We start from the raw sequence: 26,156 nt of genomic DNA, 5'->3' as shown, positions 1-26,156 counted from the left end.
TCATGGCTGATCATCCAACTCAGAACCCTGTACCAGCCTTCCCTCCATACCCCCGATCCCTTTAGCCACAAGGGCCATATCTAACTCCCTCTTAAATATAGCCAATGAACTGGCCTCAACTGTTTCCTGTGGCAGAGAATTCCACAGATTCACCACTCTCTGTGTGAAGAAGTTTTTCCTCATCTCGGTCCTAAAAGCCTTCCCCTTTATCCTCAAACTGTGACCCCTCGTTCTGGACTTCCCCAACATCAGAAACAATCTTCCTGCATCTAGCCTGTCCAATCCCTTTGGGATTTTATACGTTTCAATAAGATCCCCCCTCAATCTTCTAAATTCCAACGAGTATAAGCCTAGTTGATCCAGTCTTTCATCATATGAAAGTCCTGTTGAGGTGAGTTTAACAGATGTCATTCGTTCATTAGCATAGCTAATGTTATTTAAACTAGCTGGCTAGCTGTTCAGGAGCTACTCTATTGCAGACATTCCACCTCTCCTGGAAGTTCCGGGAGTCTCCTGCAAATTGATGGTGCTACCTCCCTGAAATGGGTTTTTGCAGGGTGGGATGTCTGACCTCGGGGCATGAGATGATATCAAACCATTTACAGTGCAAATAAGAAACTCCACCATGGACAGTCCCAATCCTGAAAAAGAGGAGGGTTGGGCAACCCCGTCCCGTAAAAGCCCAGCACAACAGAGGCGTCGGCAGCGAAGCTCTGAAGGAGCTCATCCCTGGCAGAGGAGGGTGGACTACGCCTGGGGCCCAGGGCAGGTGACTCTGGTGATTGGCTTAAGAAGGAGAAGGATTCAGATTAGGAACTAATAAAATCGAACTCCGGCCAGACTCATGTAGGGTGGCGCGACGTTATTTCACTCAGGGTGTTGGGAGTTCAGAGTTCAATTCCCGCCACTGCCTGTAAGGAGTTTGCATGTTCTGTCCCCCATGACCGTGTGGAGTTTCCTCTGGGTGCCCTGGTTTCCTCCCACCGTCCAAAGACGTACCGGTCGGTAGGTGAAATGGTCATTGTGAATTGCCCTGTGGTTAGGCTGGGGTTAAATAGGTGGGTCACTGGGCGCTGTGGCTTGTGAGGCCGGAAGACATTTCCATGCAGGATCTCGGGGAAAAAGAAAACCACCCAGAAAATTAATACAGATCGCGGCTTTTGCAAGTTGCGAAAGGTAAACCAGAGACTTGCGAAACTAAAGAGTTAAGTAACTGCTTGAAATGATGCAAAGGATCTTTCCGAGTTGCCGGATCTATCACTGCTTGGCCGCTTTTGGACAAAGTCACTGAGTGTGTGTTATTGTGAGCGTTGGTAGAGCTGCCTGCCGGGCGGAGTGGTGGAGAGGTGAAAAGTTGAAACGTTTGCGGTAATCTAGGTGGTACTTGAGTGAGCAGGGTAGGGAGGGATAAGGAATTACTACAGGCAGGCGGCTTTGTCATAGTCATAATCATACTTTATTGATCCCGGGGTAAATTGGTTTTCGTTACAGTTGCACCATAAATAATTAAATAGTAATAAAACCATAAATAGTTAAATAATAATATGTAAATTATGCCAGGAAATAAGTCCAGGACCAGCCTATTGGCTCAGGGTGTCTGACCCTCCAAGGGAGGAGTTGTAAAGTTTGATGGCCACAGGCAGGAATGACTTCCTATGACGCTCTGTGCTGCATCTCGGTGGAATGAGTCTCTGGCTGAATGTACTCCTGTGCCCAACCAGTACATTATGTAGTGGATGGGAGACATTGACTAAGATGGCATGCAACTTGGACAGCATCCTCTTTTCAGACACCACCGTCAGAGAGTCCAGTTCCATCCCCACAACATCACTGGCCTTATGAATGAGTTTGTTGATTCTGTTGGTGTCTGCTACCCTCACCCTGCTGCCCCAGCACACAACAGCAAATATAATCGCACTGGCCACCACAGACTCGTAGAACATTCTCAGCATCGTCTGGCAGATGTTAAAGGACCTCAGTCTCCTCAGGAAATAGAGACGGCTCTGACCCTTCTTGTAGACAGCCTCGGTGTTCTTTGACCAGTCCAGTTTATTGTCAATTCGTATCCCCAGGTATTTGTAATCCTCCACCATGTCCACACTGACCCCCTGGATGGAAACAGGGGTCACCGGTACGTTAGCTCTGCTCAAGTCTACCACCAGCTCCTTAGTCTTTTTCACATTAAGCTGCAGATAATTCTGTTCACACCATGTGACAAAGTTTCCAAAGTAGCCCTGTACTCAGCCTCATCTCCCTTGCTGATGCATCCAACTATGGCAGAGTCATCTGAAAACTTCTGAAGATGACAAGACTCTGTGCAGTAGTTGAAGTCCGAGGTGTAAATGGTGAAGAGAAAGGGAGACAAGACAGTCCCCCTGTGGAGCCCCAGTGCTGCTGATCACTCTGTCGGACACACGGTGTTGCAAGCATACGTACTGTGGTCTGTCAGTCAGGTAATCAAGAATCCATGACACCAGGTGAGCATCCACCTGCATCGCTGTCAGCTTCTCCCCCAGCAGAGCAGGGCAGATGACGGAGAGAGGCATGGTGGTTGGCATCAGTGAGGTAGGCCGAAGAGCCTGTTTCTATGGCAACACACACAGAAACACTGAAGTTACTCAGTAGGCCGGGCAGCTTCTATAGAAAAGAGTAAACAGTCGACGTTTTGGGCCAGGACCCTTCCTCAGGCCTATTTAATTGAGATTCCCCTTTAATGGTGACTAACATACCAGTGGCCAGTTTGTTGTAACTATACAGGGTACTGGTGAGGCTGCACCTGGAGATCTGTGTGCAGTTCTGGTCTCCCTGCTTGAGGAAGGATATACTGACTTTGGAGGAGGTGCAGAGGAGGTTCACCAGGTTGATTCCAGAGATGAGGAGGTTAGACTATGAGGAGAGATTGAGTCGCCTGGGACTGTACTCACTGGAATTTAGAAGGATGAGAGGAGATCTTATAGAAACATATGAATGGGGTAGATAAGATAGAGGCAGGAAAGTTGTTTCCACTGGTAGGTGAGACTAGAACTAGGGGACATAAGCCTCAAGATTCGGGGGAGTAGATTTAGGACGGAGATGAGGAGGAACTGCTTTTCCCAGAGAGTGGTGAATCTGTGCCCAATGAAGCAGTGGAGGCTACCTCAGTAAGTATATTTAAGACAAGGTTGGATAGATTTTTGCACAGTAGGGGAATTGAGGGTTATGGGGAAAAAGCAGGTAGGTGGAGACGAGTCCATGGCCAGATCAGCCATGATCTTATTGAATGACGGAGCAGACTCGACGGGCCAGATGGCCGACTCCTGCTCCTATTTCTTCTGTAGGCCTTTGGTGGACAACCTCCTCACTCAGGGGAGTAAAAGTGACTGAAATTAGCTACTGGGCTTCTGAGGGAGTGGGGAGGGAACATCATGCTCTGGGAAGGGTGTTGAGGGCGGAGTTCCGCACAGTTGGAGGGGAGATGAGGAGGGAGCGCCCTGCTGTGGTGGGTGGGTGGGGGGTAGTGAGGAGGGAACGCCGCACCGTGGGAGGAGGGGGCGAGGAGGGAGGGCCACGCTGCGGGAGGCGTGGTGAGGAGGGGGTCTCGCACGGAGGGAAGGAGGTGAGGAGGGAACACCGCGCTACCAGTAGGGGAGTGAGGAGGGAGCACCGTGCTGTGGGAGGGGCGGCGAGAAGGGAGCACTGCGACGTCAGAGGGGCGATGAGGAGAGAATTTAGCGTGGTGGGAGGAATGGATCGCCTCGCTGTTTGGAGGAACGGTGAGTAGGGTTCACCTCACTGTTGGAAGGGCACTGAGTGCTCTGCTGCCTTGACTAACCTGCTCTCTTCCCTTTTCTGTCCCGATAAACAGTCTTCAACCTGAGACGTCAACCGTTTCTCTTTCCGCAGATGCTGCCTGACCTGCTGAGCTTTTCCCCACTTTTTTTTTCTGTTTTTCTATGCTGGGGTGGCCAGAAGGGGACAGAATACCCCAAAATGCGATCCAACAAGAGTTTTACAGAGCTACAGGATTACCTCGTGACTCCTGAACTCAACTCAAAGGCCAACACACCAAACGCTTTCTTAACAACCCTTCTGCTGTTGCCAGTCTTAAGAATACTCCTTGTGGAGGTAGTTTACAATTTTGTTCAACCTGGAGAATAAATATCAAGTTTTCTTACGGATGGTCAGGTTTCCGGCTAACCTTTACCAATTCAGGATGGAACCGTGGCGTGGCGGCTACCACGGTCACTCTGCGGCTGCTGTCTGCACGCTCTCCCCGTGACCACACGGGGTTTCCCCTGGGTGCTCTGGTTCCCTCCCACATTCCAAAGACGCACGTTTAAGGCTGGCTAGGTCACGGGTGTGGTACCCGTTGGCTCCTGAAAGGTGGCGGCACTTTCGGGCTTCCCCGGCGCCGTCCTCGGACCGTGCTGGTCGTGGACACTAAGAGAGCCGACGTTATCTGTGTTCTCAGACGGCTGGCTCCTTTGCTTCGCTTCTGGAGTTCATTGACAGGGGCTATTTCTGAGCTGGGAAGAGACAATTTGATGTCTTCTGTCTGTCGCGGTGAAGAGATAGTTTGACCTGGGAAAATATGTGCAAAGCTGGTTCTTTGCAATTCCCATCCTTAGTATTTTGGGGATGACCATCGGGTCTAGGAGTAGAATTAGGCCATTCGGCCTATTGAGTCTGCTCTGCCATTTCATCATGGCTGATCCAATTTCCCTCTCAGCCCCAATCTCCTGCCTTCTCCCCGTATCCCTTCATGCCCTGACCAATCAAGAATCTGTCAACCTCAGCTTTAAAGACTCGGCCTCTGCAGCTGACTGTGGCAATGAATTCCGCAGATTCGCCACTCTCTGGTTAAAGAAATTCCTCCTCTTCTCCATTCTAAGAAGACGCCCCTCTATTCTGAGGCTGTCTCCTCTGGTCTTAGACTCCCCCCCACCACAGGAACCATCCTCTCCACATCCACTCTACTGAGGCCTTTCGAAAGAGTTTTCAATGAGACAAATCCCACCCTTCCCCACTCTTCTGAATTCCAGTGAGTACAGGCCCAGAGAACATCAAACACTGCTCGTATGACAATCCCAGAATCCCCTGCACTATTATGCCAAGAGAGGGCCACCAACTTTACCGAAAATCTCCTCGGACCCCCCCCCCCACCCCTTACCATCAATAGACAATAAACAATAGGTGCAGGAGTAGGCCATTCAGCCCTTCGAGCCAGCACCACCATTCACTGTTATCATGGCTGATCATCCACAATCAGTACCCTTTTATTACCTCCTCCCCATAACCCTTGACTCCGCTCTCTTTAAGAGCTCTATCTAACTCTTTTTTGAAAGAATCCAGAGAATTGGCCTCCACTGCCTTCTGAGGCAGAGCATTCCACAGAACCACAACCCTCTGTGTGAAAAAGCTTTTCCTCAACTCCATTCTAAATTGTCTACCCCTTATTCTCAAACTGTGGCCTCTGGTTCTGGACTCCCCCAACATCGGGAACATGTTTCCTGCCTCTAGCGTGTCCAATCCCTTAATAATCTTATATGTTTCAATCAGATCCCCTCTCATCCTTCTAAATTCCAGTGTATACAAGCCCAGTTGCTCCAATCTTTCAACATATGACAGTCCCGCCATCCGGGGAATTAACCTCGTGAACCTACGCTGCACTCCCTCAATAGCAAGAATGTCCTTCCTCAAATTTGGAGACCAAAACTGCACACAGGGATCTGTGAATACAGATACAAAATTCCCTAAAATTGGCGTCACAGGTAGATAGGGTCGTAAAGAGAGCTTTTGGTACATTGGCCTTTAGTAATCGAAGTATTGAGTATAAGAGCTGGAATGTTATGATGAGGTTGTATAAGGCATTGGTGAGGCCGAATCTGGAGTATTGTGTTCAGTTTTGGTCACCAAATTACAGGAAGGATATAAATAAGGTTGAAAGAGTGCAGAGAAGGTTTACAAGGATGTTGCCGGGACTTGAGAAACTCAGTTACAGAGAAAGGTCGAATAGGTTAGGACTTCATTCCCTGGAGCGTAGAAGAATGAGGGGAGATTTGATAGAGGTATATAAAATTATGATGGGTATAGATAGAGTGAATGCAAGCAGGCTTTTTCCACTGAGGCAAGGGGAGAAAAAAACCAGAGGACATGGGTTAAGGGTGAGGGGGGAAAAGTTTAAAGGGAACATTAGGGGGGGCTTCTTCACACAGAGAGTGGTGGGAGTATGGAATGAGCTGCCAGACGAGGTGGTAAATGCAGGTTCTTTTTTAACATTTAAGAATAAATTGGACAGATACATGGATGGGAGGTGTATGGAGGGATATGGTCCGTGTGCAGATCAGTGGGACTAGGCAGAAGATGGTTCGGCACAGCCAAGAAGGGCCAAAGGGCCTGTTTCTGTGCTGTAGTTTCTATGGTTCTGTGGTTCTATGGTACAATACTCCAGGTGTGGTCTCACCAGGGCCCTGTACCACTGCAGAAGGACCTCAAGCAGGAGGTTCTGTAGCATTTGGACAAGGGCTCTCAGGATGGGCTTCTCCCCACCCCGCAGCCGTGAGGCGACTGAACTCCCTGCCCTCCACCCAGGTCTCGTCACATACGAAGAGCCAACAGCATTAGGCAGCTTGCTTTTTAACTTCCGCCATAAATGCATCTTCTGATAAATGCCAGTCTCCTGAAATACATTTCATTATTTGTTCATTTATTTGTGGTAGTATTACTTTATATTGTGTGTGTACAGTACTGTGGTAATTTTATGTATTGCACTGTACTGCTGCCAAATTTCATGACACGTGAGTGATTCTGATCTGAGTCTCTATTGTAGACAGAGAGTGGGAAGGGAGCAGGGAGAGGGGAATCATGGTTGGGAAAAGGGGGAGGGAGCGGGTAGCACCAGAGAGACATTCTGTAATGATCAATAAACCAATTGTTTGGAATCAAATGACCTTGCCTGGTGTGAGTGTGCCCATGACACCCCTCCCGACCCCTGGCGCTCCTCTGCCCCCTGTCCCTACACCCCCCTCCCGCCGTTGCCAACGTTGTTTGCTCTCACCAGATTTACAAACCGTTCCCCGCTGAGAAAAGAAATTCAGCAATGTGCAGGCTGATTTATACTTGTGCGTCAAATGTACGCCGTAGCCGCGTACCCTACGCTGTAGCCTAACCTCTCCCAAAATGTAACTACGCGTCGCGGCGACGCACACCACAACAACTGTGACTGGTTCGCCTGGTAATATCGCATTTCCCCCTATACTGCAATAGCTTGCCATTGGGCGACTGAAGGGCGGGGAAGGAACTCTGGCTGTAATGCTTTCCGTAAAGCTTTACAGACCTCCGAAATTATGGAGGACCCCGTGCTCGACGCCAGTTTGTAGCAAGCTGTTACAGCCTATTGACTTCCACCTGAAGCTAAAACTCGAATGGTGATTGCCAGTCTCTGAGTTTACTGATGCAAAATAAATGGTTGGAGACCATGAACCAAATTGTCAAATCTACCTGCCGACATCCGAAAATACTTGAAATGCGTTTCCTCGTCCATGTCTCTCAGTGGCCGGATGAGCACAGAAAATTCACCCCCCCCCCCCGCTTCAGTTTCAGTCGCCACTGTCTGAAGTTTGAGTTTCTTCGTGTTGAGTTTCAACACAGTGGCATAGAAACCCCACCGCCAACTAGCGTAAACAACAGGAATTCTGCAGATGCTGGAAATTCAAGCAACACACATCCGAGTTGCTGGTGAATGCAGCAGGCCAGGCAGCATCTCTAGGAAGAGGTACAGTCGACCCTTGGGTCTCGGCCTGAAACGTCGATTGTACCTCTTCCTAGAGATGCTGCCTGGCCTGCTGCGTTCACCAGCAACTTTGATGTGTGTTGCGCTAACTAGCGTTTTGGTGGTGAATTGCAGAGCGACGCAGACACACCAACGCACAAGTGTAAATGGTCCACAACAGCGTAAGCTAGTACGCACTAGTATAAATCAGCCTTTGGGCACCTAAGACTTTTGCAGGGCGCTGCATGTCTCGTGTTGTGCACCTTGGTCCGGAGGAACATTGCTTCATTTGGTATGTATACGTTTAAACAGCAAGACGTGCATCTGAACCAGTCGGTGTGGGGGAGAACGATATTCAGGAGGTAAAAATAATTCCAAAACGGATGTGATACCGGAGCTCAGGACCTGCAGTCCAGGCACTGAGAGCAAATAAATCGGCAGAGAGAGGTCAGAAAGTTTTATTTAATAATAATATTTTTTTTGGTCCCTCTTTTGTAAAACTTATTTTCCTAAAAATACCACGAGGCCCAGAAGGGCCAGCTGTGACCGCCCGCGGGTCTTGCTCGGCCCAGAGGCCGCGGTCCCCCGTTCTGCGTCCCCCTCCCACGCTCACGCTTTGCGGGCGGACGCACCGGCGAGGGAGAGTCTCACGCCCGCGCGTCCCAGTCTTTGTCCGAGCTCGATTGGGGGAAATGATTCCCAGCTGGCACCTGGCAAGAGGTGCCCGCCTTTCCCTCTCTGACGGTCCGGCGGATGGAGTCCAAGGTAAGGGGGCGGGGGGGGGGCGGGAAAAACGCTTCCAATCAAGATTGGCGAGTCCTCATCCCTGCACTGACTTTCCCACGTCCCAGCCGGGTGGCAGGGAGTCCTTGGCCCACGCCTCGGAGTCCAGGTGGATGAGGCTCTGGTGCTGGGCGGCTGGCGGCAGGAACGGCGGGGCCCTCCCGGAGGGGCTGAACCTCAGTCCGGAGAAGGGGCAGCTCGAGAAGCCAGCTCCGTCGGCGAGGGGGCCGGAGGCGGGCGCCGGGGCGAAGGGGTTCCCAGGTCCCGGGGTCCGGAGGCGCTCCCAGGGTGCGCCACCCTGCTGGGGCGGGCGGAAGGGGTTGCCGGGCGAGGGGGGCCGGGGCCCCGGCGTGCCGAAGGGGTCCGGCGCCGGGCCGCCCGGGGCCCGGCTCGGGTCGCTGGGGCCGGTGGAGACGCAGCTCCAGGGGTCGATCCTGGCACGCGCCGGGGAGGGCCGGGGCCGGGGGAGGGCCGCCGTCTTGGGGTGTTCCGCTCGCTGCCAGGCCCAGGGGTGCCGGTGTTCGGGGACGCGGGGGAAGCCAGACGTGTCCTGGTCCCTCAGCCTCGCTGGGGAGTTAGTCTCTCCTGGAAGGAACAGAGAAAGGAGGAGGTAAAAACTTTCTACTTGGCCAGTACAGACATCAAATAATTAATTTAAAAGTTTTCTGGATATACCCCTATTTAGCTCTAGCCTAATCATGTGGGAGGAAACCAGAGCACCCGGAGGAAACCCAACACGCACTCCTTACAGGAGGAGTGGGAATTGAACCCTTGTTGCCTGCACGCTAACCCGTTGTGCTAACCGCTACACTACCAAGCCTCCTGGGTCCCTGCGCCCCTGCAAGTGCCAGTAGCTACCCAACATTCAAATTTATTTCCAAGGGACTGGATCCAACAGAAATCTGACCATCAGGCTCCCCAGGATTACCAGGGACAAGGCGGTTGAGGCCACACACACACAGACAAAACTGCTGGAGGAACTCAGCAGGTCAGCCAGCATCTGCGGAGGGGAATCGACGGTCGGCATTTCCGGCCGAGACCCTTCTTCAGAATTGGGGAGGAAGGGGGTGGGGGCAAGATGGCAGGTGATTGGTGAGACCGGGTGAATGGGTGGGGTTTCAAGAGAGATGCTGGCAGTTGATAGGTGAATCCAGGTGAGTGGGTGGTGGTTGTAGTGACACGCTGGGAGGTGAAAGGTGAATTCAGGTAAGTGGGTGGGGTTTGAAGTGACACGCTGGGAAGTGATAGGTGAATTCAGGTAAGAGGGTGGGGTTTGAAGTGACACGCTGGGAAGTGATAGGTGAATTCAGGTAAGTGGGTGGGGTTTGAAGTGACACGCTGGGAAGTGATAGGTGAATTCAGGTGAGTGGGTGGGGTTTGAAGTGACACACTGGCAGGTGATAGGTGAATCCAGGTGAGTGGGCGGGGTTTGAAGAGAGATGCTGGCAGGTGATAGGTGATTCCGAGTGGGTGGGGTTTGAAGAGAGATGCTGGCAGGTGATTGGTGAATCCAGGTGAGTGGGTGGGGTTGGAACTAAGATATTGGGAGGTGATCAGTGAGTGGGTGGGGGGGGATTGAAGTGAGACACTGGGAGGTGATTGGTCAGTCCAGGTGAGTGGGTGGGGTTTGTAGTGAGATGCTGGCAGGTGATTGGTGGAAGAGTTGAAGTGCTGAAGGGGGAATCTAATTGGAGAGGAGAGTGGCCCATGGATCACGTCGCCGAGGCAAGAGGGCTGATGGCCTATATGTAGGTGGTTAGAGATGAACCTGGCGCGAAGTGTTAAGACACGTGCGAGAATTCAGGACGGGGGCGGGGGGGTGGGGATTGGCAGAGGAGGGGCAGGATTGGCAGAGGGAGTCTGTAGCACCTCCAGAGCCAACGAGCTGGGCACCGGCGCCCCCTAGAGGTGCTGGCGCACGGCTGCACTGCTAGATCCAGTTCGGACATCAAGTTCGCAGATGAAACCACAGAGAGCAACCTCATCGACACCAATGAGTAGGCGGCACGCAGAGAGGAGTTAGAGCGGCTGGTGGAACGCGCTCAGCGTGGGCCAAACTAACGAGACGACTGCAGAATCACCAACCAGAGAAAACCTGCAGGCTTGCTGGAAATCCAAGGCCACACACACTCAAAACGCTGGAGGGGCTTCGCGGGACTGAAAAGAGGGCAGTTGACATTTCGGGCCGAGACCCTTCGTCGGGACTGGAGAAAGAAGGTGGGGGGGGGGGGAGGGGAGGAAGATGTACGAGGTGGTAGGTGATAGGTGGAACCCGGAGAGGGGGAGGGGGTGAAGTAAAGAGCTGGGAAGTTGATCGCTGAAAGAGATACAGGGCTGGAGAAGGGGGGAATCCAATCGGGAGAGGAAAGAAGACCATGGAAGAGAGGGGAGGAGGAGGAACACCAGAGGGAGGTGCTGGGCAGCTAAGGAGAGAAGGTGAGAGAGGGAAATGGGAATGGGGCTCGAGAAGAAGATGACTGCGGACTTTAGAAAGGTGCAGGCTGACTGATCCTCTCTGTACATGGACGTCTCCTCCGTGGAGAGAGTTAGGAGCCCCAAGTTTCTGGGACAGCACATAACGGACAACCTCACCTGCTCCCTCGGCGCCACCTTTTTAGCCAAGAACAGCCTCCAGCAGACTGAGGCGAGCCAGGCTGCCTCCCCCGATTCTGACCAAGTTTTACAGGAGCACCAGCGAGAGTGTCCTGACCAGCTGGTAGGGGAACTGCGAGGCATCTGACCACAAGATCCTACGCAGGACAGCTGGAAGAATTATCGGGGGTCTCCCTCTTCCAACCATTTGAGATACTTGTCCCTCCCATCCATCCAGCAATCTGTCAGGCAGGAGGTACCGTAACCGTAGGACGTGGACTCTGGGGACGGGAAACTGCTTCTACCACGACCCCAACCCCGCCAGGCCGTGGGACGACTGAACTCCCAGATCTCATCAGGTCTGAAGTGCCATTACTGATGGACTGTTCACTTATCGACTTGGGTCGCAAATATGCCTTATTTGAGATGATATCGCTTTACGTGTTGTGTGTGGGTCATGTGTACTGTGTTGTGCACCTTGGTCCAGGTGAACGTTGCTTCGTTCCTGAATGTCACAAAACCAGAGGAGCTGGTTGTGGACTACAGAGGAATGGAGATGGGCTAACCCCTATTGACATCAGTGGATCTGGGGTTGAGAGGGTGAACCGCTTTAAGTTCCTCAGCATAAACATCACTGAGGACCTCACATGGTCTGTAGATACCGGCTGTGTGGTGACAAAGGCACAACAGAGCCTCTTTCACCTCAGATGGTTGAGGAAGTTTGGTGTGGGCCCCCAAATCCTTGCCCTGCCTAACGGATGTCGGTGCGGTTCGGGTGTGTGGATCGACTCAAGCTGAGCAGCTTGTCGGGCCCAGTCCCCACTATCTTATCCGAGAGACAAGTCCACACGACTTGAGCTGTCTCTCCTCGACACCCACAGTCCCATTCAGGGATGCAAGTAGGAGGTACCTTTATGGGCTGCTGCTCCACACCCTCCACTTCCTGGCCCTTGTCCACCGTTCCGACACGCCATGGCGGTCGGTCTTTCCACCTGGGGGTGAGAGGGGTCCCCAGAGGAAGTCCCTTTACGAGGAGGTTCTTCCCATGCACCTTGGGGATCTCGGCTGGAGGGTGCTGCACAGAGCGGTGCCCTGTAATAAGTTCTTTAGTTTGTACACGGATCTCCCAGCCGTGTGTCACTTCTGCGGGCTGGAGGAGACCATGTACACGGAGTGTGTGAGGCTGCAGTCCCTTTTTGCGTATTTGCGTGGGCTGCTTCTCACCTTCTGGTTGCATTTTAGCCCCACCCTATTTATATACGGTCATCCAGTAAGGAGGGGGGCACAGAGGGATGAGGATGTCCTTGTCAACTTGCTCCTGGGGCTGGCAAAAACTGCCATCCGTGGGTCTTGGGAACGGGTGGTGGGAGGATCTGCCCGGGCAGACTGCCTGGCAATGCTCAGGGGGTGTATTCGTGCCTGGGTGATTATTGAAAAGGAACACGGCGACCTTAGAGGCGTTCCGGGACCGTTGGGCTCCATGGGGGGGGGGGGGCGGGGGGTAATTGCCATCATTGATAGAGATGGAAACATTTTGGTTTAATGTGTATTGTCTATTTGTAGTAAAGTAATTGTGTTAGTCACTGTTTTGTATATATTGTATAGCACTGATATTTGTAATAAAGGAATTTTCTTATATATAAAAAAATCCTAAGAACTTTCTACAGGGGCACAATTGAGAGCATCCTGACTGGCTGCATCACTGCCTGGTACGGGAACTGTACCTCCCTCAATCGCAGGACTCTGCAGAGAGTTGTGCGGACAGCCCAGCACATCTGTAGATGTGAACTTCGCATGATTCAGGACGTTTACAAGGACAGGTGTGTAAAAAGGGCCCGAAGGATCATTGGGGACCTGAGTCACCCCAACCACAAACTGTTCCAGCTGCTACCATCCGGGAAATGGTACCGCAGCATAAAAGCCAGGACCAACTGGCTCCGGGACAGCTTCTTCCACCAGGCCATCAGACTGATGAACTCACGCTGATCTGAGTGTATTTCTATGTTACATTGACTGTTCTATTTATTATAAACTATCATAAATTACTATGACTGCACATTGCACATTTAGATGGAGATGTAACGTAAAGATTTTTACTCCTCGTGTGTGAAGGATGTAAGAAATAAAGTCAATTCAACTCCCAAAAGACCATAAGCTATAGGGGCAGAACTCGCCCATTTGGACCATTGTCATTCCCCCCATCCCCTCAGCCCCCAATCTCCTGCCTTCTCCCCATATCCCTTCACACCCTGACCAATCAAGAACCTGTCAAACTCTGCCTTAAATATACATAAAGACTTGGCCTCCACAGCTGTCTGTGGCAATGAATTCCACAGATTCAACACCCTCTGGCTGAAGAAATTCCTCCTCATCTCCATTCTAAATGGACCTGCCTCTATTCTGATGCTGTGCCCTCTGGTCCTAGACTCCCCCACCATGGGATATGGTTATAGGGGTGAATGACAATTAAACTCAAACTGATTGGACTGAATGAGCACAGTGCCACCTGCAGGCAGGGAGGGGATGGTGCAACCTATCGCCCTCATTGGATTAATTAGCACAAATTACTGGCCGTGATGGGAATTGCAGCCTGGTTAGTGATCGCTGGCACCGTATCAGTGCCAGGCTACTCCTCGGGGCCAACCCGTTGGCCGTGGCAGCACCATCGCTTCTTCCCTCCTCTACCCCTGCCGCAGCCTCACCTGCAGTGTCGGTGCTGATTTCCGACGGCCTGCTCCCGCTGATGACGCGCCTGCGCTCCCTCCTTGGGGTCACCGGGGGCCCGGGCAGTAGCAGCGGCCGCCCGCTGGCGGGCGCCAGGTCGATCAGCACCTCGGACGGGTCCAGGCCGTCGGAGAAGCGGATGAGGTCGCCGGGCGGCTCGCCGGCCTCCTTCCGGGCCTTCTTGCAGTGCGTCAGCTGTGGCGAGCCGCCATTGCCGCAGCCGGGGGGGGCCTCCTGCGTCGCGGAGTCGGCCAGGCGCAGGCGCTGCAGGCTGCGTCCCAGCGCGACCGAGGCCAGCACGGCGGCGCTGGCTAGCAGCGCCCGGCGCGGGCTCTTTAGCGGCCAGCGGCCTTCGCCCGGTCTGCCGTCGTCGGCGCGGTCGGCGGCGGCCTGAGGTAGGTGAGGGGCGTCGACGGGGAGCTGCTCGTCGCTCCTGGTGTCGTCGGCTGCCGTTTTTTTGTAAGAGAAAGAGAGAGGGGGGAAGAAATGAGATTACGATGTCATCCCGTGAACGTATTGCCTACCCATCGGGGACCCGGGACTGAGCGGATGGGGCAGCGTCCATACAGGGGTAGGGACAGTCGGGACCCTCCTCAGAGTGCTGGGGATCTGAGCCCTCCCAAATCCACAGGCCCTTCGGCCCTACTGTTCCATGGCAACCCAAGGTAGTTCCACCCCAACCTTTACCCATCTCAACCTCTCCTATCTACGTACCTGTCCAAGCGGCTTTTAGATCAAGTTTATTGGTGTCGTACACACACATACACAAATACCATGAAAAATATCTTTGGCTTTGCAAGGGCAAATTTGGGATGTTTCCTCCGGAGCACCGGAGATCTGACAGAGGTTTATGAGGGGCGTCGGTAGAGTGGACAGGGAGTATCTGTTTCCCAGGGTTGAAATGTCTAATACCAGAAGACAAGCATTGAAGGTGAGAGGGGGGATGTGAGGGGTAAGTTATTTTTACTCAGAGTGGTGGATGCTTTGAATGCACTTCCCGGTATGGTGGTGAGGCAAATACATTAGAATCAGAATCAGGCTTATTATCACTGTGACGTGAAATTTGTTAACTTAGCAGCAGCAGTTCAATGCAATACAAAATATAGAAGAAAAAAATAATAAAAAGTAATAAAAAAATAAATAGTAATTGGGCATCGGTTAGTCTTACGAGACCATGGATCTGCGCCCGGAAAGTGTTCACTCTCCAGGGCGCAGGCCTGGGCAAGGTTGTATGGAAGACCAGCAGTTGCCCATGCTGCAAGTCTCCCCTCTCCACGACACCGATGTTGTCCAAGGGAAGGGCATTAGGACCCTGCAGCTCAGCACCGGTGTCATCGCAGAGCAATGTGTGGTTAAGTGCCTTGCTCAAGGACACAACACGCTGCCTCGGCTGGGGCTCGAACTCACGACCTTCAGGTCGCTAGTCCAATGCCTTAACCACCTGGCCACGTGCCCACTTAAATAGTATTAGTAGTAATAATAATAAATAAGTAAATCAATTGTAGTATATGTATATTGAATAGATTAAAAATCGTGCAAAGAACAGAAATACTATATATTAATAAAGTGAGGTAGTGTCCAAGGGTTCAATGTCCATTCAGAAATCGGACGGCAGAGGGGAAGAAGCTGTTCCTGAATCACTGAGTGTGTGCCTTCAGGCTCCTGTACCTCCTCCCTGATGGTAACAGTGAGAAGAGGGCATGTCCTGGGTGGTGGAGGCCTTTAACAGACGTGTGGATAGACGTGAGGAAGATGGAGGGATATGGACATGCGGTAGGTAGGAGGGATTAGTGTTTGCATGTTTTTGCTTTGCTGGTTCAGCACAGCATTGTGGTCCTGTAGTCTTCACTACTTTTTTTTGCAGTTATTTAATTTAGCTGATATATTAGCTTTTTCTTGAAACTGTTTTAAGGAAAAGTTTGCGAACCCTTTGCAGTTACCTGGTTTTCTGCATTAATTACTCATAAAATGTGGTCTGATCTTCATCTAAATCACAATAATAGACAAACAAAGTTACAATAATAGACAAACACAAGTGGCCTAAACTAATAAAACACAAACAATTGTACTTTTCGTGTCCTTTTTGAACACATTATTTAATCATTCACAGTCCAGGCTGGGAAAAGTATGTGAACCCTTGTGTTTAATAACTGGTAAAACCTCCTTTAGCAGCAATAACCTTCACCAAACGTTTCCTGCAGCTGCTGATCAGACTTGCACAGTGGCCGGGAGGAATTTTAGACCATTCCTCCATACAAAACTGTTTCAGTTCATCAATATTTCTGGGATACCTTGCACGAACAACCCTCTTCAGGTCATGTCACAACATCTCAACTGGGTTAGGGTTGGAATGGACTCTGACTTGGCCATTCCAAAACAAAACTTTTCCATCTTTTGAAACCATTCTGCTGTTGATTTACTCTTGTGTTTGGGATCGTTGTCTCATTGCATCGTCCAACTTCTATTGAGCTTCAGGTGGCTGACCGCTACCCTGACATTCTCCTGGAAAATGTCTTGATACAATTTTGAATTCATTGCTCCCTCAACGATTGCAAGCTGTCCAGACTCTGAGGCAGCAAAGCAGCCCCAAACCATGATGCTGCTTCCACCATGCTTCACAGTTGGGATGAGGTTTTGGTGTTGGTGGGCAGTGCCTTTTTTCCTCCAAATAGAGCAATGTGCATTTCTGCCAGAAAGTTCACCTTTTGTCTCATCTGTCCACAGAACATTGTCCCAGAAGCGTTGTGGAGCGACCAGGCGGTCTTTTGCAAATTGGAGACGTGCAGCAATGTGTTTCTGGAGAGCAGTGGTTTCCTCCGTGGTGTCCTTCCATGAACACCATTCCTGTTCGGTGCTTTGCTTCTAGAGACTTTAGCAAGCTCCAGAGATCTCTGCAGGTCTTTTGCTGTTGTCCTTGGGTTCTTATTCACCTCCTTCAGCATTGCACGTTGAGCTCTTGGTGTGACCTTTGCAGGATGCCCGTCACAACAGTACTGAATTTCCTCCATTTGTAGACAATTTCCCCTACTGTGGACAGATGAACATTCGGGTCTTTAGAAATGCTTTTCCAGCCTTTTCCAGCTTCATGCAATTCTTCTAAGGTCCTCTGAAAATAATTTAGTTCAGGGCATGGTGCACATAGACAGATCTTTCTTGAGAAGAGCGGTCACCTGACTTTGTATGTCCCTTTTTTTTTATATAGGGCAGGGTACCTCCACAACCCCCACCCCCAATTTCATCTCATTGATTAGAACACCCAACTCCAAATAGATTTTGTAGAAGGCATTACCCCAGAGGTTCACGTACTTTTTTTGAACCTAGACTGCGATTGTTTAAATGTTGTACTCGGTATTGCCGAGAAGTACAATTGTTTATGTGTTATTAGTTTAGGCAGATTGTGTTTGTCTACTATCGTGACTTAGACGAAGATCAGACCCCATTTTATGAGTAATTGATTCAGGTAATTGCAAAGGGCTCACAAATATATACACACACACAGTTGCAAGAATAATAAAAACTGTGATTTTATATTTGCTGCAATTTAGTTTTTATTTTTACGTCCTGCTGCCGCAGAGACAACAAATTTCACAGCACATGCCGGTGATATTAAACCTGATTCTGACTCATCGATAACCCGTCGACGTTTCGAGCCGAAACCCTTCACCAGGACTGGAAAGGAAGGGGGGAAGCCGAATTTCGGACTCCCGTCCACTTCCTGGTGAAGGGTCTCGGCCCGAAACGTCGACTGTCTACCCTGCGAAGTGAACGCTGCAGACGCTGCCTGGCCTGCCGTGTTCCTTTAGCGTCTTGCCCAAGATCTCGTCTACAGGATCTTTTGGAATATCTGTCTCCAGGTCCGCCTGGGAGGGCAGGCGGAGCCCGGGGTTAAACGACCGAAGAGGCAGCACCCGCGCCGGGGTGGGGGGGTGCGTTTTAGATTGGGATTGGGGCTTACTGGACCGTGCACCAGCAAGTAGGCGGACAAGAGGATCCCGTCAAAGAGCAGGCGGTTATCGCGAGATGCCTGCTGTCTGCCTACCCGGATTAGAGTCTCCAGTGGAGTTAGTCGAAGACGGAGTTGATCCTTCGTCCCCAGATTCACCAATCCATATTTCGTTGTCCACTCGAGGTCTTGTCCTGAAGGCAGAATGCTCACATTATTCTCGGTATCCCGAGTTAACAAGGTTACTGTCCACATTGTCCCACCACGCACTCTGGGGACAGAAACAGCATGGATCGCACAGAGGGCGGGTACAACTTTCAATACCAAATGCTGAAAGGACTAGATAGGGAGGATGTTTCTTATGGCGGGGTGGGGTGTGGGGGATCCAGAACTGGACGTCACAGCCTCAAAATTGAGGGGCGACCTTTCAGAACAGAGGAATAGAGTATAAAAGAAAGGAGATAATGCTAAGCCTTTATAGGACACTAGTCAGGCCACACTTGGAGTACTGTCAACAGTTTTGGGCCCCACATCTCAGAAAGGATGGTGTTGTCATTGGAGAGAGTCCAGAGGAGGTTTACGAGAATGATTCCAGGAATGAAGGGGTTAACATGCGAGGAGCGTCTGGCAGCTTTGGGCCTGTACTCACTGGAACTTAGAAGAATGTGGAGGGCTCTCATTAAAATCTACCAAATGTTGAAAGGACTAGACGGGGTGGATGTGGAGAGGATGTTTCCTCTGGTGGGGTGTGGGGATCCAGAACCAGAGGGCACAGCCTCAAAACTGAGGTCAGGAGGAATATTTTTAGCCAGGGAGTAGTGAATCTGTGGAATACTCTGCCACAGACTGCGGTGGAGGCCAATTCTGTGGGTATATTTAAGGCGTTTCCTGTTCGGTTGGGGCATCAGAGGGTACAGTGAGGAGACAGGCGCATGGGGTTGAGCGGGATCCGGGATCAGCCATGATGGAATGGCAGAGAGACTCGATGGGCTGAATGGCCTGATTCTGCTCCTTTGTCTTGTCATATAAAAACGTGATTTAAGAAAACTCATTGTCATCCAGGTGACAACTTACTCTGGGGTTAAGCTGTGACTTGCGTGTGTGATTTGACCCTCACCCTCTGAAGATAACACTCACAAGAGGCTGGAGGAAACTGAGCAGGTCAGGCGGCTTCCACGGAAAAGAATAAACAGTGGACGTTTTAGGCCCAGACCCTTCATCTGCTGCCTGACTCGTCGAGTTCCTCCAACATTTTCTGTGTGTTACCGTGGGCTCCCAGCTTCTGCAGAATTCCTGTGGGATACAGCTTGGAATAGGCTCTTCGAGCTGAGCCACCCAGCAATCCCCCGGTTTAATCCTCGCCTAATCACGGGGCACTTTACAATGACCAATTAACCTACCAACCGGTCCGCCTTTGGACTGTGGGAGGAAACCGGAGCACCTGGAGGAAACCTACGCAGTCACGGGGCAGAACGTACAAACTCCTCGTAGAGCAGCGGCGGGAATCGAACCCGGGTCGCCTGCACTGCAAACCGTCGCGCTGACCGCCGCGCCACCGTGCCGAGAGCCGCTTGCGTCTCTGAAGCCGATGGTTCCTCTCACCGTCCCCTCTTTAACTTGCCCGATTCGATAGAAGTTAAATTGATTTATCCTTAGTAAATGTGGACGATCGCTCCTGACACGAATGGGTTGTGCAGGCAGTGAACTATCGGCCAGTTTGGTGGATCTGAATTCCGACAGGTGTCATCTTTTCCTCCCCAGAGAACATGGACGGACAAGGGGGCACAGTTTTAAGATGGTTGGAGGAAAGCACGGGGGGTGGGGGGGGGGATGTCAGAGGTAAGTTCTTCACACAGAGAGTGGTGGGTGCGTGGAACATGCCATCAGGGTTGGTGGTGGAGGCAGATACATTAGGAGCATTTAAGAAACTCTTGGACAGGGACATGGATGATAGAAAAATTGAGGGCTACGTGGGCAGAGAGGGCTGGATTGATCTTGGTACAGGTTAAAGGGTCAGCACAACATTGTGGGCTGAAGGGCCTGTACTGTGTCGTACTGTGCTACGTTCTATAAATGAACTAGTGTGGTTAGTCATTTTCCAAAGGACGTTGCCGAACCTGATGCATTTTTTTTAACAACAGTCTGATATTTTCACAGTAACTATTCATGATTTGTTCATTTTATTCGAGATTTATTATTAATTACTGAACATAAGGCCGTGAGACACAGGAGCAGAACTAGGCCCGTTGGGCCTGCTCAGCCTTTTCATCATGGCTGCTCCATTGTTCCTCTCAGCCCCAATCTCCCGTCTTCCCCCCCATCGATCTGCTCCACTATTCCATCGTGGATGATTTATTATCCTTTTCAACCCTATTCTGCCCAGAACCTTAGATGCCCTGACTCACCACCAACCTATCCACCTCCACTTTAAATACAGCCATCCTTGGCAGTGAATTCCACAGATTCACCATTCTCCGACTGAAAAAAATTCCTTCTCATTTCTGTTCTGAGTGAACTTCTCTCTACTCTAATCTGGTCCTAGAGTCCCCCACCATAGGAAACATCCCCTCCACACCCCCTCTGTCCAGGCCTCTCAATATCTAAAACTCCAACAAATCTAGGCCCCGGCACCATCAAATGAACGCCCTTCACATTGTTAACCCTTTCATTCTCAGAATCATTCTTGTGAACCTTCTCTGGACCCTCGCCAGTGCCAGCCCTAAACAAGGCCCCAACACTCCAAGTGCGGCCTCACCAGTGCCTTACAAAGCCTCAGCGTTACAGCCTTGCTCTTGTATTCCGGTCCTCTCGAAATGAACGCTTTCCTCACAGCCGGCTCAACCTGCAAATTAACCTTCAGGGAATCCGGCACAAGGACTCCCAAGTCCCTTTGCAACTCCAGTTTTTGAATTTTCTCCCCACTTAGAAAATAGTCCACACCTTTATTCCTTCTACCAAAGTGCGTGACCACACTATATTCCACCTGCCACTTCTTTGCCCCTTGTCTCGATCTGTCCAAGTCCTTCTGCAAATTCCCTGCTTTCCCGCCACCTATCTTCACATCACTTGGCCACAAGCCCATTAATTCCATCATTCAAATTGTTGACATATAACTTGAGAAGGAGAGGTCCCAATATCAAACCCCTGTGGTACACTGACAGACAACCAGAACAAGGACACTCTGAATCTTTGCCTCCTGCCAATCAGCCTTCTATCCACGCCAGTACCTTTCCTATAATGCCATGGGTTCTGTTCTTGTTAAGCAGCCTCAGGAGTAGCACCTTGTCAAAGGCCTTCTGAAAACCCAAACACACACCATCCCCTAACTCTCCTTTGTCTATCCCGCTTGTTATTTCCTCAAAGAATTCAAACAGATTTGTCAGGCAAGATTTCCCCTTAAGGAAACCATGCTGACCTTAGCCTGATTTGCCATGTGCCTCCAAGTACCCCGATACTTCACCCTCAGTTATGGACTCCAACATCGTCCCAACCAAGTCTTGCTGATTGGCCCATAATTTCTTTCCTTCTGCCTCCCTCCCTTCTTAAAAAAATGGAGTGACATTTGCAATTCTCCAGTCCTTTGGAACCATTACAGAGTTTAGTGAGTCTTGAAAGATCATTGTTAATGCATCCACAATCTCTTCAGCCACCTCCTTTAGAACCCTGGGGTGTAGTCCACCTGGTCCAGGTGACTTATCTACCTTCAGGCCTTTCAGATTCCCAAGCACCTTCTCCTTAGCAAGGACAACTCGACACACTTCTGCCCCCCGATACTCTCAAACCTCCAGCATACGGCTAGTGTCTTCCACTGTGAAGATTGATACAAAATACTTATTCAGTTTGTCTGCCATATCCTTGTCCTCCATTACTACCTCTACAGCATCATTTTCTGGCAGTCCACTCTGACCTCTGTTTTATTATCTGAAAAAACATTTGGTATCCTATTTGATATTTTTTTTGGCTAGCTTACCTTCGTATTCCATCTTTTCTCTTCTTATGGCTTTTTTAAGTTGCCTTCCGTCGTTTTGCAAAGCTTCCCAATCCTCTAACTTTCCACTAATTTTTGCTGTATTATACGCTGTCTCTTTTGTTTTGATGCTGTCTTTGATTTCCCATATCAGCCACCGTTGTCTCATCCTCCCTTTAGAATGCTTCTTCATCTTTAGTCTGTATTTATCCTGCACCTTCTGAGTCGTCCCCAGAAGCTCCAGCCATTGCTGTTCTGCCATCATCCCCGCTGGTGTCCCCTTCCAGTCAACTTTGATCAGCATCTCTCATGCCTCTGTAATTCCCCTTTACTCCACCATAAAACTGATACATTTGACTTTAGCTTCTCTCTCTTAAGTTGCAGGGTGAATTCTGTCATATTATGGTCTCTGCATCCCCAAGGATTTCTTTACCTTAAGCTCCCTAATTAAATCTGGTTCATTACACAACACCCAATCCAGAATTACCTTTTCCCTAGTGGGCTCAGCCACAAGCCGCTCTAATAAGCCATCTCGTAGGCATTCTACAAATTCCCTCTCTTGGTATCTAGCACCAATTTAGTTTTCTTAATCTACCTGCATATTGAAATCCCTGATGACTATCGCAACGTTACCCTTTTTTCACGTGCCTTTTCTACTTCCCATTGAAATTTATATCCTACATCCTGGCTACAGTCTCAGGCCTGTAAACAACTCCCATCAGGGTCTTTTTAGCCTCGTGGTTTCTCCACTCTCCCCACAAGGATTCTACATCTTCTGATGCTCGGTCATCTCTTTCTAAGGATTTAATTTCACTTTTTACCAACAGAGCCATGCCAGTCCCTCTGCCGACCTGCCTTTCGATACAACGTGTACCCTTGGATGTTAAGTTTCCCACTGTGATTTTCTTTCAGCCACGTCTCAGTGATGCCCACAACGTCACAGCTGCCAATCTCTACCTGCGATTCAAGATCATCTACCTTATTCCGTACACTGCGTGCATTCAAATATAACACCTTCAGTCCTGTATTCGTCACCCTTTTCGATTTTGGCCTCCTGTCCCACTGACTGCAATCTTGCCCCATCATCTCCCTGACCTCCCTCACAGTCTCACCACACACCCCATTGACTTGTATACCAACTGCCCCGTCCTCAGCCCTATCACTGGTTCCCACCACCACCCCTACCCCCGCCAAATTAATTTAAACCCTCCCGAGCAGCTCTAGCAAACCTGGCTGCAAGGATATTGGTTCAGGTGTAACCCGTCCTCTTTGTGCAGGTCGCACCTCCCCAGGAAGAGATCCCAATGATCCAGGAATCTGAAGCCCTGGCCCCTGCACCGCGACCTCCGGCTGGTCACCCTTCCTCTTCAGGATCTTCTGCAGCCGCTCCCAGACCACCCGGACCCTGGCACCTGGGAGGCAACACACCAGCCTGGCATCTCTTCCGTGGCCACAGCGTCTCCCTAACTACTGAGTCTCCCATTGCCTCCGCTCTGCCTGACTATTTTTACCCCTACCTCAGAGCCGGCCACAGTGCCACTGACCTGGTGGTCACCTGTCTCCTATCTGACACCTGAACTCTGGGTGTCACCACCTCAGTGAAAAACTCACCTATGAAACTTCTGCCCCCCGCCCCCCCACAGAATGTCCTGAGTGGATCCAATTCCAGCTCCAGTCCCTTGACCTTCTCGGACAGGAGCTGAGGCTGGGTGCACTTCACAGCAGGTACCCTGAGGAGGACCACTCCAATGCCTCACCTACCATCCAGTCTACGCTTTTTATGCCTCCAACTTCTCAAACTTCAGTTTTAGATTCTCCCCCATGCCTGCTGAGCCAAAGCCTGACTACTCTAACAATGGCCCGCTCCAATAATGGCCAATCCCAAAATGGCCGCTCCAAGTAAGCCTCGCTTCTTTTTATTGACCCTTGCTAATTACCCCTAGTTACTATTAACCTAGGCAATCTCCCGCCCGGCAGACCCCACTTGCTTTTTAAAACTGGCAGGTAATGTCCACAAGGAATTGCCTCCAACTCACTCTGTGGTCTCCCGCCCTGCAGGCAAGTCCCAACTGCCCCCGGTCACTTTTTAAAACTGGTGGGGAAAGACTGGAAGAAACTGTCTCTAACTCACTCCACAATCTCCCGGTCAGCAGGCAAGTCCCAATAGGGCACACTCGCTTTTAAAAAAAAAATCATGATTGAATTTGAATTCATGCCTTGCGGTTAACAGTCCGGCAATTTAACCTCTTGCCTTACCCCAGCCTAAATGAACTGTAATTGTTTCCCCACACCATTCCCACCTTCCATCAGCCGGCAGCTCCCAGGGCTTATTGGCGTTGTTTCGCTGGGCGCATCCAGGTCTCCTCTCTCCTTTGCCACAGTCCTCCCCATCGGAGCTCTCGGGACCCCAGGCAGGACACCTGCTCCACGCGCCATTGTTCTCATTGGGAATCACTGCCAGGGAGCAGGGGAGACAGAAGGGGACAAGACCGTGAGACAGACAGAGAAAACATTAAAAAATAGGTGCAGGAGTAGGCCATTCGGCCCTTCGAGTCTGCACCGCCATTCAGTATGATCATGGCTGATCATCCAACTCAGAACCCTGTACCTGCCTTCTCTCCATACCCCCTGATCCCTTCAGTCACAAGGGCCATATCTAACTCCCTCTTAAATATAGCCAATGAACTGGCCTCAACTGTTTCCTGTGGCAGAGAATTCCACAGATTCACCACTCTGTGTGAAGAAGTTTTTCCTAATCTCCGTCCTAAAAGACTTTCCCTTTATCCTCAAACTGTGACCCCTCGTTCTGGACTTGCCCAACATCGGGAACAATCTTCCTGCATCTAGCCTGTCCAATCCCTTTAGGATTTTATACGTTTCAATAAGATCCCCCCCTCAATCTTCTAAATTCCAACGAATATAAGCCTAGTCGATCCAGTCTTTCATCATATGAAAGTCCTGCCATCCCAGGAATCAATCTAGTGAACCTTCTTTGTACTCCCTCTATGGCAAAGATGTCTTTCCTCAGATTAGGGGACCAAAACTGCACACAATACTCCAGGTGTGGTCTCACCAAGGCCTTGTACAACTGCAGTAGTACCTCCCTGCTCCTGTACTCGAATCCTCTTGCTATAAATGCCAGCATACCATTCGCCTTTTTCACCGCCTGCTGTACCTGCATGCCCACTTTCAATGACTGGTGTATAATGACACCCAGGTCTCATTGCACCTCCCCTTTTCCTAATCGGCCACCATTCAGATAATAATCTGTTTTCCTGTTCTTGACACCAAAGTGGATAACCTCACATTTATCCACATTAAATTGCATCTGCCATGAATTTGCCCACTCAGTGGAGGAGAGAGGGAGGGAGAGGGGAGAGAGATAGATAGATAGAACCAGCAGAAAGAGGGACTGTATTTGCGGGAGGAAGGGTTGACAATTCTATCGACAGGTTGGGTGAGTTCCTTACACTGTATTGCCCTCAGCCGTGGGACAAAGGTCGAGTTATTGGCCAAGCTGGAGCTGACGTCAAACAAGCCTTTCTTCTTATTGAGAACCGGGGAGGCCTGGACGGTGAGCTTGTGCTGGAAATCTGCATCAGAGAGAGAGAGAGAGAGAGAGAGAGGGAGATCAGTTGGACAATTGTCTGCTGACAGAACAGTCACCGTCGCAAGAACTCACACATCCTTTTGGAGCAAGTTCCAACCTTTGCCAAATTGCGATCACCAAATCAGCCACAAGGGAGGTCTTTTCATTGGATCGGTCCAGTGGCCCATTTTTTTCTCTCTTTCTAAGTACAGTAGGGAGGTGTGTAGGTATGTATGCATTTATCCAGAAATACAGTGTGGAACTTGCTCTCTGGCCCAATGAACCACGCCAACCAGCAACCCAACTGTTTAACCCTAGCCTTTTAAAAATTATCTATTCATTTACGGGACGTGGGCATCGCCAGCTAAGCCAGCATTTATCGCCCATCCCTAGTTGCCCCTGAGAAGGCGGTGATGATCTGCCTTCTTGAACCACTGCCGTCCCTGAGGTGTAGGGACACCCACAGTGCTGTCAGGGAGGGAATTCCATGATTTTGACCCAGCGACAATGAAGGAACGGCGATGTGGTTCCAAGTCAGGATGGTGAGTGACTTGGAGGGGGATTTCCCAGTGGTGGTGTTCCCAGGTATCTGCTGTTCTCGTCCTTCGAGATGGTGGTGGTCGTGGGTCTGGAAGGTGCTGCCTTAGGAACTTTGGTGTGTTGTTGCAGTGCATCTTGTAGATAGTACACACTGCTACAACTGTCTGTCGATGGTGGGGGGATTGGACACGTGTGGAAGGGGTACCAATCGAGTGGGCTGCCTGGTACTGGATGGTGTTGAGCTTCTCGAGTGTTGATGGAGCTGCAC

The 26,156-nt window shown here is 50.6% G+C and overlaps 1 protein-coding gene across 1 annotated transcript in view; it reads right to left on the bottom strand.

Moving 5' to 3' along the window:
• Positions 1–8,181: 8,181 nt before the first annotated feature.
• The window catches only part of LOC140188844 (mitogen-activated protein kinase kinase kinase 11-like), a 113,480-nt gene continuing 95,505 nt past the window's right edge, over positions 8,182–26,156 (bottom strand). Inside the window, exons 6-10 of the mRNA XM_072245498.1 lie at positions 25,230–25,352; positions 24,060–24,213; positions 17,889–17,986; positions 13,828–14,295; positions 8,182–9,118 (exon numbers count right to left, since the gene is read on the bottom strand). Coding sequence (XP_072101599.1) covers positions 8,571–9,118; positions 13,828–14,295; positions 17,889–17,986; positions 24,060–24,213; positions 25,230–25,352 — 1,391 coding nt within the window. The 3' untranslated portion in view covers positions 8,182–8,570. The remainder of the gene's footprint in view (positions 9,119–13,827; positions 14,296–17,888; positions 17,987–24,059; positions 24,214–25,229; positions 25,353–26,156) is intronic.

The sequence above is a fragment of the Mobula birostris genome, chromosome 28, assembly GCF_030028105.1.
Source record: "Mobula birostris isolate sMobBir1 chromosome 28, sMobBir1.hap1, whole genome shotgun sequence".
NCBI classification, from domain to species: Eukaryota; Metazoa; Chordata; class Chondrichthyes; order Myliobatiformes; family Myliobatidae; genus Mobula; species Mobula birostris.
Note: the sequence above shows the minus strand (reverse complement) of the source record. Positions and strands in the feature narration are given on the sequence as shown.